We start from the raw sequence: 13,692 nt of genomic DNA on the forward strand, positions 1-13,692 counted from the left end.
ATTTAACCCACGTTCTTGCAATAAATTCCTTGTAATGTTTATTGTTTCCTAAAAAAGGGGGAGAAGAATGTGCTACCTACAAAATTTATCCATGTGTTTGTTCACTCATTCATTTTTCACTATCACATACTCATTTCTTAATAAATATACACAGAATTTTCCAGGTGTTTGAGGAAAAAAATGTTTTCTGTTGACATAGTACATTCAACACTCTCTAGTGTTTGTTAAAAATATATTTTCTCCATGAGGAGCAGATGGTACTGTTTTCTGTTCTCTATTTTTCCTCCAATTACATATACTTTCTCACTTGGGAAATACATGTGAAACTATTTTGGACTAAATTTTAAATATCTTCATTTTTAATATCTATGACTCAGCTTAAAGGCAGGGTTTGAACTCTTTCCTCATTCCAGTATTCTTCTAAGTAGATTAAATGTTACATTACCAATTATATTTATAAAAATAATTATGCTTTCAGTTTTAATGCTTGTGAAAGCCACACACAATTATGGAATTCAGAAGCAGAATTCAGGAAAAGGCTGGCTTTCCATGGTATGCTTTCAAACATCTATTTCCTATTACTGCTTTTCAGATAAATGAACGAATTCACAAGATAAAAAGTTACAACAGGTGCAAAACCTCTTTAGCCCCATCCAGCCCAGAGAGGCAAGATGGCAGGCATGCTTCAGAGGACACAAGGACACACAGGTGACATTGTGCCCAGATGGGAAGCTCATGGAAACCAAGTGACTGGCTCCACTTGCAGGGCTTTGTCCACTGTCCCCTTACATGACTTATATTCTTCTTTGCTGACTTATCAGAAGGGCTAAATACATTAAAAACCTTGGGTGCAAGGGCTGGGGATGTGGCTCAAGCGGTAGCGCGCTCGCCTGGCATGCGTGCGACCTGGGTTCGATCCTCAGCACCACATACCAACAAAGATGTTGTGTCCGCCGAGAACTAAAAATAAAAACCTTGGGTGCAAACTGCACTAACCTGACATAAGGGTCAGCCTATTTGAGCGGCAGGCAGAAACTGGCCCTGTCTCACAATTTAACCACAAACCTAAATTTAAAGTATCTTTGAAATGGAAAATCCCAACATAAAAATAGTTAAGAGGATAAATTAACTGAATTCCAGTTCAGTAAAGATTTTTTTTTTAATAAAGCATCAATTAGTACTTTTTAAATCATCAAGTTTTTTTAATGTTACTTTTCAACCTAGTAAAAATATTTTAAAAAATAATTTTGGTTTTAGAATGAAAGTAAATTAAATTCTCCTGAGATGTCTTTTTTAAAGGGATCTGTGTTTGTGCAGCAATCTTAATATAGCAGTTAGTACTGTTCTGTTTATGAAATGTTTGTTTACAAACATGTCAGTGTAGTTCCAACGTTAAAGTCACACTAAGGAAGCAGGAGCTGTCTCTCAATGGCAAGCTCCACACACGGCCGGGGGTGGGCTGGAGGTACTGGGTAGACACACTAGGTAACCAGGACAGGAAGGCTCTCCAACCTAGGTCAGGAATCATGAAAACTCTGCTATTTCTGTGCTTTTAATTGGAGAAGCTCTGTCCTTTGGTCCCAGGCAGCCCTCACTTTTAATGGAGAAGACAATGGTAGCTTCACATAACCTGGGCAGACTTCAAAGCTGAACCCCAGGACACACAGCAACACAGGCCTCAAGGAAAACTAACTCTGGAATGAGCCCAGGAAGAGGCCAAGTGGTCGCAGTGGTGGTCCTCAGTTGGCTCCTAGGATCACAAAGGTTCCTGCATTAACCCCCACTCATTCTTCTCGGTAGTGATGGGGATGTAGGGAGAAATTCAAGATGGAAGGGAAACTGTGAATGTGTTCAGACCCCTAGAGCGGCCTGTTCACGCCAAAGGCAAGAATTCTTAGGAAACACAAAGCAAGGAAGGCTTAGATAGATCCTGGTAGGACATTCGACTTTGAAACACAAAGCAAGGAAGGCTTAGATAGGTCCTGGTAGGACATTCGACTAAACCACAGAGATGCAGGGCTGATCTGGGGTGGACACAACTGAGGGTTCCCCCCCACCCCATTCCCAGATGGGCACCTCTGGTTCTGTCTTTGGCCAGGCCCCTTCCCCCCTCCATCCCTAAGCTCTGAGCCCCTCACCCTGCCACATGGACTTGGCATCTCATATTTGACTTCACGGTTAAGAAAAACTTCTCCACACTTTCAGTTTCACCTTTCTCTAGAACTGCTGGTTCTCATCGGCCCTACATCATTTTAAAACAAGGGGCTAAGAAACCACATCTGCTGGGAACAGAAAAAGAAGATCAAAAAGGAACAACAGCTTTTCAACACTTTGTGGACCTCAGGACTTGTTCTGAGTGACTTATCTGTTCTTTTACCCCTGGAAATGATGCTACGGCTGGTATTATACCCACCACACAGATGAGAAATCTGGAGCACACAGAGCTCAAATAACTTACCCACGGGAAGACAATGGGTAGATGGAAGAGCTGGGGTCGGAGCCCAGGCTACCTGGCTGCAGGACTGACATTCTGAACCAGAAAGCTAAGCCAGCACGCACACAATTCCCCTCAGCCAATGACATCTGAGGTGACCTCGACTTTCACACACACTCCGCTTGACAAGAGGGTCATCCAGCTAAATAAAACCAGTATTTTAAAATATTTCTTTGCCTGATTTTATGTGTCATTTTTTTAAATTGCAAGATTCTTTTGAAAACTCCTTCATTGAAAGCAGTTTCCACAGGGGAAATCAGGAGTGGTGGCGATCACCGAACACCACTCACAGCATCTTCTCCCTTGGCCATGACACCTCTGTTTCTAATGACAAAATTCTCCTCAGGGAGACGATTTTATTTGTACCACTGCCTCATACTTTTTAAAGAGTGAAAGAAAACATATTAAACTGTCAAGAGCGCATCCGGGACGAGGGCTGGGAGGAAAAGAGCTAAGTTATTTCAGGTACCTAAGTTATTTCACATGGAAAAAATGTTACCATGAGTTCACCTTGGGTTAGTTAAAACATACTGCTTCAGTATCCCAAAATTAGTACCCAGTTAAAATCTGCATAGCATAGTGCCAAAATTAACAAAAAGCAGGCATTAGGAAATAAGGAATAGGAAAACAAAAACAGTAGGTAATACAATGTTTCCAAGCCCAGAAAGTATGCTCAGCCCAGCGAGAACTCAGGTACATGCCAGGAAAGCCAAGAATACGGAGAACCACAGAGCTATCATCAGGTAAGCCCTTTTCTTGCAAAAGCCCCTGCCTGTGTGTCTCCCAGATGTGCACATGTCCGTGGGCACAGCAAGAGCCACAGTGAGAGGCCCACGCAGGGGCACATTTGAAAATAACAAAAGCACAGGTGGCCCCACTTTCTACAAAATGAAGTACCTGGGCTACTCATCATTGTTCTCTTCAAACTCAACCTTCTGTCTACCTTCACATCAATGTGTGGTATTTGTAACACAAATTTTAAATGTGACATAACTTAGCACTTGATTTAAGAATTTGTTCTTGAGATGCCCTGGAAAGTTCCACACTATCTTCATCTCACAGAAGTACATCTGCAACATATGGTCTTTTTCAAAATAAGAAGACACAAACATTCATAGAAACATTTGGTTGATTTTTACTCTCATCTCAAGTATTCTAAACCTTCATCAGGTGCCAGCACACACTATCCAGGATTTGAACCCAAGAGCACTAACATGTCTAGCTGGAGGACACGTCACAGGAGAGCCCACCAGGCCAACTGCAGTCACCTACTGGAACCAGGGCACTACATTGCCCTCCTTGCTCTGAAGGGCACCTGACTCACCATGCCCAATGCAATCTGCCAAGAGGACCTGACTCACCATGCCCAGTGCAATCCACCAAGAGGCAACCCTAGCTCCAGAAAGATCCTGAGGGTTTGCTGTGTGGTGCTAGTTGAATCAACACCAAAAACTTTTTGGTATGTCTTCTATGCATAGCACAGACGTTACCTGAAAAAATGCTCTTACTTTATTATTTAAGAAATCAACATCAAAGAGTAGAGACATCTATAGTAAAAACCAAACCTCACAAGCTCCGCCAAATGGGCCCCGCAGGTATGTCAGCCTTCGGACACCACCTGACTACATCATCCACACACTCTTCAAGTGTCCACATACAACAGGCACAACCTGACAAAGCACAGATTCACAACCCCGCACTGATCACCTCTTTAACGCACACAGCAAGATGCATATATATCCACATATCAAGGACTTATTCACAAATACTTTTTTCCTCAAGCCTTTGGCACCAAAATTGAGTTTCCAGTGCCAGAAATATTTTTCACTGTATGAAAAAAATGAATCTAAATGGATTCCTATAGCTTTCAATTCTTTAAATATATCATCTACTTACAACATTTTATAGATGATATAGAATGCTTTATTCCTACATTGACAGGCCACACTGACGATATTAGTTCTGCCTGATCCCCAGACCCAGTTGTTACAAAGATGAGGTACACTCAGCTTCATGGCTTTCTCTGTTGTTCCTACTGTTTGTGGAAAAGTGTGTGTGTGCACATGTGTGTGTGGGCGTGTTTCCGTTTTACTTGGTTTTCTAGTCAGACTTGAGTCTGAACTGGGACTCTTATCACTTGCCAGCCGTGTGACCTGGGAAAGCCATTTACTGGCTGTTTTCTACATCCTCCCCCTGGGCTGCTGGGCAGACTCCATCTCAGTGCATTAACTCTTCCTAAGTCCCTGACAAGGAGATGACACGATGCATGTTTCGGAGAGGGTGGGGCAAGAGTAGGAGGGGACAAGGACTAAACTGGCCCAGGCCAACAGCAAGTGGGGCCAGCAGCCCAGAGCTGTGCCGGGAGGTGCAGGAGAGGCTCTTGGTGGCTACAGGAGGTAAGGACCGGGTGCAGGACTGGCGCTCTCCATCCAGGGGACACTGACGGCAAGGACCTTGAGCATGGACTACGAAGCCACACTCCCTGGCTGAAGTTCAGGTGTGCAGTGGGGCTGGGGCCCATTCCCCACCTTGGGCCTCGGTTTCTTCACCTGTTAGGGTGAGGTGACAACATATCATCTCAAGGTGTTTTGTGGAGAATAAATCAGACAATGGGGCTGGGATAGCAGGGGTCAGCCCACTGCTTAACCCCAGAGGGCACTCTGATAGTGAAATGATTCAGCTTTTATTCCACATGGAAACGAACAATAAACAGGGATGTCTTGCTCACAAACCCTCAGAAACATCAGCATGGAGGCCCCTCCTGAGATGGCCTTCCCATCAGCTGCTCCCCTGGCGCAGAGCTGTCCTGCTCTCTTTCCTACTTGGATGTGCCCAATGCGGAAGGGAAACCTTATCTATTAAGACAAAAGAAACAAGCCATCAAACCCAACTCTCGACATTCCTTCATATGGGCGGTGAGCAGTCAGCTCCTGGTCCCCAGCACAGACAGCGTAGGGGCAAGGTGGACAGGACACAGGGCCCAGGAGGCCACAGCTGGGAGCTGGACAGGTGGTCACCCTCAGGAATGACCATCGCCTTACTCTGAGAACTAGCACCTACTCGTTTACAGAGACTAAGGACTTCATGTTCTTTCTAAAGTATTACAAATTATTACTGCAAAAGTAATAAAGGCATTCTCTTCAAACTGAACTTCCTAAAAAGTGTTTGCGTTCTCCCAGCAGCTTGGTTTCTCACCCCGAGGAACTGTGAAAGTTCTGCAGGAACCAGAGAGAGAGCCCAGAACATGAGAACCCTAGCTGGGACCCTGCCTTGACTTTTTTAAAAATGGAAAATAAAGTTACATTTTAAAAAACTGTAATCTCATTATAAACATTAGAATAAAAGCATTAAAATTTCATTTTTCTGTTTTTACATATGAAGCCAATTACCCATTTAAATGTTCTATGAAAGTATCAAAACATTCCATTTCCTTATCCTTTGAGTTCTGGAGGGAATAAAACCTGGATATTTCCAAATATAAATAAAGGACTTTGTTGTATATATTTTAATTCTAAAAAAAAATAAGCATCCTCTGGCTTATGTGACCCCACTACCCAGTCCAGGCCTTGGGGACAGCAGTCTGGGTACAGGCGTGGTGCTGTCTCTCTACAGGCTGGGTGCCAGAATAGCAGGACACAGGCCAGCTACTGCCCGACACTGTCCTTCTCTGGCTGCCCAGCACTAATAGTTTTTGTTGGGATCACTGGCTATACCAAAGCAGATAGTGACCAGCCCCTGGCTTCTGAGCCCTGCCCAGTGGCTTAACAAGCCTGGGTGCTTATCAGCTGCCACAAGACAAAGGAACATTTGGTTTTTCCTAGCTACATTTGGGATCTTGGCATTATGGGAATATGATTCTACTGGAAAACATATGCCTGATGGTTTAAGTGTGGATGTCAGTTTGGTGACAGTCACCTGACTGGAAATTAAGTATTCTGAATAGGTCCCATCCTGCATAAAGAACTGCCTAGCTCCAGGTCTCCCCTCTCTTAATGTATTCGCGTAAGAGAAACAAGCACAGAATCTTCACATATTCCCACATTTTGCTTAAAAAGCAGAAGCAACCCTGAACTTGGGGAAAAATCAATCATTATTATTACAACACTATAGAGGTCCAGGTGGGTACCACAAGAGCTCATTATTCAGTTCAGTCCTTATATATGGATGCTTCCTCTCCTTCCTCTATGCACAGGTAAAATCTTATGGGGAAAAATGTTGGTTGTCAATATGGCCCTGAAACCTCATGCCCTACTCAGAAAAGCAGCATGAAAAAAAAATCTATGAGATTTGGAATATGAGGATATCTGTTCTTTTGTCATTTTAGAGTACTGACCTACTTTAAAATTGTTAAATATCAATGAAAATAAGGTTTATTATTAAAACTCATCCTAAGTAAATACCACCAAATACAGATATTTTTCATTCTGTACAGCTATCGGTAAATACTTTTCTTTTTCACTTTTAAATATTAAGTTGCTTCTTAAGGCACTGAAGTTAAGGGTTTCTTTATGACATTAAAGTAAAAGCCTTGATTCTCCCACTATAGGGAATCAATTAAGGGATTATGTTCATATTGAAAAGAAAGCAAAGACGTTAAAAAAAGAAGAGTTAGATCAATAAAAGGCCAACAATGATCTGTTATTGAAAAAAATGTGTTAATGTCACGTCACAGATCACTACCTGTGGACAGAGGCAGGGCAAAGGGGAAGGAGGTGTGCGTAGTAACAGTTGGTGCAGAACTGTGACAACAGCAGGGATGCGTTTGCTCACTCTAATGTGCATAAGCCTGCCTCTCTGTCCCCACACGGGGCCAGCAACCCTGCCCGCTTCTCTGCCCCACACAGGGCCAGCACCTGCCCCTGACACAGATCCTGCACCCAGGAGATTTATAACCACATGCATGATATTTTTTCCCTAAAAAGCAGGGATGGATGGGATAATCCCTTAATAAAACATAAAGTAAAGCCCAAGAGAAAAGAGTCTCTGCCTTTAGAATGCCAGGCAGTATTTTTTTTATTAGCTACACATGACCGTTCAATGATCTTGACAATTCATACATTTGAATCAAATGGGGTATAATTTCTTATTTTGCTGATTGTACAGGTGCCAGGCAGTATTTTTGACAAAGGACAAAAACTTACCCCAGCACCACCAAGATCAGAGCTGCTCTTCCAAATTCCTTTTCAATTCATTAAATTTGGGAATTTACAGATTTTGAGGAATATATTCATTTACTGTTTTTTTAAGTATTAATGGAGAAGTTACTAAAATACAAGCATTTGGCAAAATATAAAAATTCTATTTCCATTTTGACCATTTTAAATATCTACAGAATTCTCCTGCTAGATACATAATGCAGACTCTGAGACAAAAAGGTGCTTCACAGATTCCAACTCAAAAACTAGAGTAAAATATTTTAAAAATCCATTCAATGCCACATTCAGTATGGCATATGCAAGTATCCCACACATTTTGTAAAAGTGCTTTTAGTAAGTAACTCCCTCATCTAGGACTCTGTGATCAATTAACAATGTTGGCTCCGTCATCAACACAGGGGATACTCTTTAACCACTAAAATCACTTGCATTCCATCTGGGCTAGGTGTTCTAGCTTCTAGAGCAGCTGCCTAGAGAACTGAGAGGCTTACCTTCCCACATTTTCTGCAGGTTTCCTGAGGTCTGGGTCAACAGCCGCGTTCTTCCTGCCCGGGCCTGAGGGCCTGCAGAAATCCCAGCACCTGCTGCTACCCAAGGGCCGAGGCTGGACAGTTTTGCAGGGTGTTGACAGCAGGACCCCCGAGCCACAGCCAAAGCTGGGAAGCCTTAACAGTGGAAGCAAGCACAGAGGACACTGGGGCACCCAGCATGCCCCTCCTGTGCAGCAGGGAGGGAGCACCCACCCTTGAGGGCTGAGGGCAGCCAGCTGGGACCAGACGGGGCCAAGAAGAGAAGCCACGGCCAGGCAGCACAAGACCCAGGGAGAATGAGAACATCCAGCATGGGCTCAGCGGCACCTGATGACCAACTCTCCCCGCCCTCCCAGGACACAGGCAGCAAGGAGAACAGCAAGGGATCCTGGGAGAGAGCCACTGGCACATCCCTAAGGGAGCCAGGATGCGTGGGGGAAGGGTGTGGAGAGCTCCTTCTAGAAAGGAGGATGCACTGCAGCACACCTGCTGGGTGGAGACCAAAACTGTGACAGCAACACCAGAGGATGACATCCTGTCTTCACAACCGCCATGTCAGAGATTCACCAGTGAAAACAGGCCCAGGCCCGCCACCTGGACATGGAGACTAAAAATGGACTTTTCTGGAAGCAGGGAAACAATGGAAAGACTCCGGGCTGTTTTTTAAACTGAAAGAAAACTGAACTTGTTTTGAAAAGCACAACACAGTATTTTAGCAAACACAGCACTTGCTACTAAGATCAGATGAGGGTGGCTGGGGGTGACAGGGAGGAGAGTTTGAAGAAAGGGGGCAAATGGACAAGGGGGCAGAGATAAGAAAGGGAAGGGCGGGAGAAAGGGCGGGGAAAGAATCCAGGGGGCATGAGGCACTGGCTCCCAGGATTGAGACCCTCATGAGGCTCCCTGCAGAGACTGGAGCTTTCAAAGGCCATTCCCAGCCCTGCGGTGACATGCCAGCCTCTGGGAGTCCACCTGGAGCCCACGGAACAGGGAACACCAAGCAGCCACAGGATAGATCCTAATACAATTCTGCTTTGACAAGCTGGATGAAATCAAGTCAGAAACTAAATATACACTCTGACAGGACCTTAAATAACCCAAAGCGCATCAAGTGGCAGTGGCCAGCACCACTGAGGGACTCTCACTTTTTCCAGACTAGCAGCGGAGGGGACTGACCACGCAAGGCGCTTCAGACTTGCTTTAAAAACAGGCGAGAAGAAACCCAAACACCCGACAGCAGTCCTGTGTATGGCATCTCGACCTCACGTATCATATAGACCTGTATTTTCTTCAAATCCAAGGTAACGACAATAATCCATTTTACCTTGGTGCCAAATTGATTTCATGATTACTTGAAATAACGTTTTTTTTTTTTTTTTTGAGAAAAGTCAGCTTCCTTCCCTCACTTCCAAAATATATGTTGTTAGTTACATATGAGATAGTGAAGCTGCTTCTCAGGCTTCTCCACTTCTTATAACTAAGTTTCAGAGATTGTTACCAAATGAAAGGATCCCTGCACTACAGCATCCCAAGTACTGCTTGAGCACTTGGTATTTTAAATCTGAAAGAACTGGGATTTTCAAAAAAGGAAAGAACTTTCTCCTTAAAAACAATTTTTTTTTTCAATAAATTTATGTGGTTTGGACTAAAATTTTAAATTTTGAAACATCAGCCTATGAACCTATCAGTGACAGGGGAAGATGAGGTGAGCCCTATGGCAGAAATGAACTGGAAGCCACCACTTGTATTATGTAATCATATGAACTCAAACTTTAAAAAAAATGTGTTTGTATTTCTGCACCTATATTCTCATTCCCACTTAGGAAAACCAGTTTTCAGCAAATCTAGACAAAAAATAAAACAAACCTCAAAAATATGTAAATAAATGTTGGTGATCTGAAATGGAATTCACTCACTGATTTACAAACTCATTAAGACCACATAGCATGTCATTTCATATAAACATAAAAAATTGGGACCAGCTTCTTTTAGATAAAAAAATCAAATTGTAAAGAAAATATGTTTCATAAGAGTCGATTATCTAAATGGAAATCGCCCTAACCACTGTTAAGTTCCACAAGGGAAGGAACTTTGTAAAGTCATGCCCAGTTGTATCCTCAGTGCCCAGTTGTATCTGGGCGCCCAGTCTGCCTAGCAACAGGAAGTCCTGCAAATACTTACAGGCTGGTTCCACGTGGAGAAGGCACTCAGAGGAGTGTGTGTGCAGAGGGGCCTGTGGTCTGACTGATTCATTAAAAGTTAAAATGAAGTTAAACAAGTCTTCCTGCATAACTTGTCAGAGTCTTTGTTACTTACTCTAAGTACCCAAACTTAGCTGTCAAAGTTTTCATGAAATGTCTATTAATCATAGAACAATTCTTCTAGGAAAATGTGGTGTATATCTTCATGGAAAACTTAGAATTCCTATTTCTTCCAATTTTTTAACAAAAGACACACATAAGCTATAGATTGGTACATATTTATGTCTGATATAAATCATGAAGATCATCTAAATATGCAGATAGATATTTCTAATCATATATTGTTTTGTCAAAAAAGGGGTCTACTTTGAGAGAAAATTTTAGTGTAAGATCTTTGATAGCTCAAAGTATTCATTTTATTAATAAAAGGAACCTTAAAGATAACCAACTTGTATTGGTACATGAATACATTAGCAATAAAAAGTTAACTGCTAATGTCAAAGGTATATCTTGTGCCACTCTCTAATACAAGTGTATTTCATACTAGTTTGCTTATGTCATCATCTGAATTGAAAACAGTATTCCTGGCAATAGTCATGCATACAAAAGAATCTAATTTAAAATTTTACAATCTACTAATGTGAAAAAAGAATGAGCTCATTTGGAAATGAAGAACAAGTAACTGCTTTCAGATAACAGGCATTTTTTAACTTGTGAGTCTAATATGAAGACAAGAGCAGAGATTGATTACTGACTAAGAAATGACTTGGAAAGGCATCCACTGAAGCAGCCGACAAACTTTGGGGTTAACATCTTCAAGTAGTGACGCTGGAAGACAGTGGGAACTTTAGTCATGGAACACTTACTCAGGAGTACAGTCACGTCACTAATGTGAAAAATCATGACCCCTCTCTAAAGCAAAATTCCTGAGGGCAGAGCACCAGAGGCCAGGTTCCCAGGGGCGCCCACCCCACGGGCATCTGGGAAGCCTGGCTCCACACCTGCCTGGTTCACTCACCGGCATCCATCCATCAGCCGATGCAGCAACTGTCTTCCACAGAGAAGATACGGCTTCTTCTGGACCTGGTGCGATGAAGGATGCTGAAGGCTCCCCTCCACCACATCTCCCGAGAACTGCTGAGCACGGGAGTGAAGGACGCGCCAGGTCAGCCACTCTTCCGTCCCAGCAGTATTAGCAGCAGCAGCGGCGGCAGAAGCTGGAGCAGACCACTGAGACCCTCCTCCTGGCAGATGCCAGCCAAAGCATGATGGTTCCCACCTGCACGGAGCTTCCGATCCCCTGCACCTTCCCACAGGGCGTCAACACAGGAGGTCCCTGGGATCCCACTTAGCTCTGCTCCCCAGTCAAGGTGATGCATATTCCAAGTTTCCAGTGCCATGGGAAAGCATGCTCTTCAAAGTTTAAAGTTTGCTTTACTGTAAGGCCACCCTGATGCTCTTTTAAATTTTTCCTTCACCCTCCCCACTCTCAACAAGCAAATAGATCGCCCCAAATTTTCCTGCTAATCAAAGAAAGGCTAATAAAATGACTGCTGCCAAGCAATTCTGGTCACTTCTTCCATAATAATCTATCTGCCTTCCTGGCATGGAATCTTCTTCTTTTTTTTTTTTTTTTTTGCAAATGCTAATATATTCCTAATCTTTACAACACTCAGAACAGATGGGGAAATATCAGGTCTCATGATCTACATTTTACAGAACAAGCCATGAACTCTTTGCTCCCACATTTCATTTCCGTTTGACGTTATTGATCCGTTGTTTTTCTTTTCAGTGGCATTCAACTTTAGCAAGGGACCAGAATGTTGCTGGACAGCAGAGCTAAGCTGTAACAACATTAATAAAGCCTGTGCTTCACTTAACTGATTGACCCAGAGTTAAAATCCTACAGATATAAAAAGCACCAAGAGGGTTTTTTTCCCATAACTTAACTAGCTCAACAAAGGATAAGTGAAAAAAAAAAAAAAGATGAACATTTTCCTAAACATTTATTACAGAACCTTCAACACCAAGACATGTGTCACCTGCATAGTAAAGAATAATAATCCTCATTAGGAAAACTGAAATCCCTGCGAACACGGATCCCGAGTGCAATGTGTGGCCTTGCAGGAGTCCTTCAAATTGCTCTCATCGTCACCTCTACAATGAGGAGCAGCAGCAGTGCTCACAAGCCCAGCTGCCCAGTGCCCGTGCTGCTATCAGGGCTTCACAAATGCTGCCCCATGCAATCTGCACCACACCACTGAAGAGGAGATTGGGCCCCATTCTGGAACTCAGGAAACTGAGGCTCCCCTGGGTCATGTAACCTCCAGGTCACAGAGCTACCAACCCAGGCTGCACAGTTCTGGGAGCTACAAATCCCCTCCTTACAAGTACAGCACTAATTCCGGCTTTCATTTACGTGCTTATTTGAAAGTTTATTTTTGACAAGGCAGATATTACAAAATGACTAGCAGTAAGACTGACTGGCAGCTATTATGTCGGGTCCTCAAAGTCCACAGGTCCTTTGTGTGTGTTATCTGACTAAAGACTCAAAAGAACCCAGCAAGGTAGAGATGCTCCTTTGCATAGGGTGCCTCTGATCAGTCTGAGGCACAGAGTGTTAACCAGGTTGTCCAAGGTCACAGGACTGACACAGGACAAAGGCAAAATTGGGCTCCAGGGAATGCAGCCCTGAAGAGTGGCTTTGGATTCCCCCCTCCACCCACCCATTCCTGCTTCTGGAAAGCTGACCCAGTGTCAGAGCTTTTCAAGAAAGGGGATGAGGAGGGTCAGGCTGCCCGAACCCTGGAGGGTGGACAACCTGAAATGGCCCCATCCTTCTCAAAAATTTAAAATACAGAAATCTGTGCATAAGCTTATGGAGGCACATTGCTCTTATGAAGTTTACTAGCTCAAGGAAGTCACAAACAATTCATGTGAATCTCAGATTCTGGAACATCAAGGACAAATGCCATTTCCTTGGATTTCCGAGCTCTCCAGAGGCACCAACAGGGAAGAAACATCATTACCTTCACGATGCCTGTCATTCCATTTGGGGACTTCCAGTCACACCAATACTTCACTCCCATCTTGGCAAACCAATGTACTGATATGCAGGGGCTAGACAAAAGTCATGTGTTCAGAGAGAGCTTCAGAAGTCCAAGGGTCACCCTTTGAGACACGGTCTGGAACCATCCCTGGACCACAGAACTTCCTTGCATATTCAGCAGCTGAAATGGCCTTCTTTGAAGGGCCCTTTGAGGACACAAAGCCACTGGACAGTTAAATCCAGCAGCCAGAGCCCTAAACCT

General features: G+C 43.5%; 1 protein-coding gene across 30 annotated transcripts in view; it reads right to left on the reverse strand.

The window, feature by feature from the left end:
* The window catches only part of MBNL1 (muscleblind like splicing regulator 1), a 161,036-nt gene that overhangs the window by 89,109 nt on the left and 58,235 nt on the right, over positions 1 to 13,692 (reverse strand). For 3 of the 30 annotated variants that reach the window (XM_081302306.1, XM_081302317.1, XM_081302308.1), the window contains exon 2: positions 11,400 to 11,518. The exons of 24 other annotated variants lie outside the window; for them this stretch is intronic. In XM_081302306.1, the coding sequence (XP_081158432.1) occupies positions 11,400 to 11,405 (6 nt within the window). In that variant the 5' untranslated portion in view covers positions 11,406 to 11,518. Of the gene's footprint in view, positions 1 to 8,141; positions 8,316 to 11,399; positions 11,519 to 13,692 lie in introns of all 30 variants that reach the window. 3 more of the 30 variants (XM_081302307.1, XM_081302309.1, XM_081302313.1) reach the window with 2 other exon arrangements.

Source organism: Spermophilus citellus (genome assembly GCF_964194105.1).
Source record: "Spermophilus citellus genome assembly, chromosome: 7".
Classification (NCBI taxonomy): domain Eukaryota; kingdom Metazoa; phylum Chordata; class Mammalia; order Rodentia; family Sciuridae; genus Spermophilus; species Spermophilus citellus.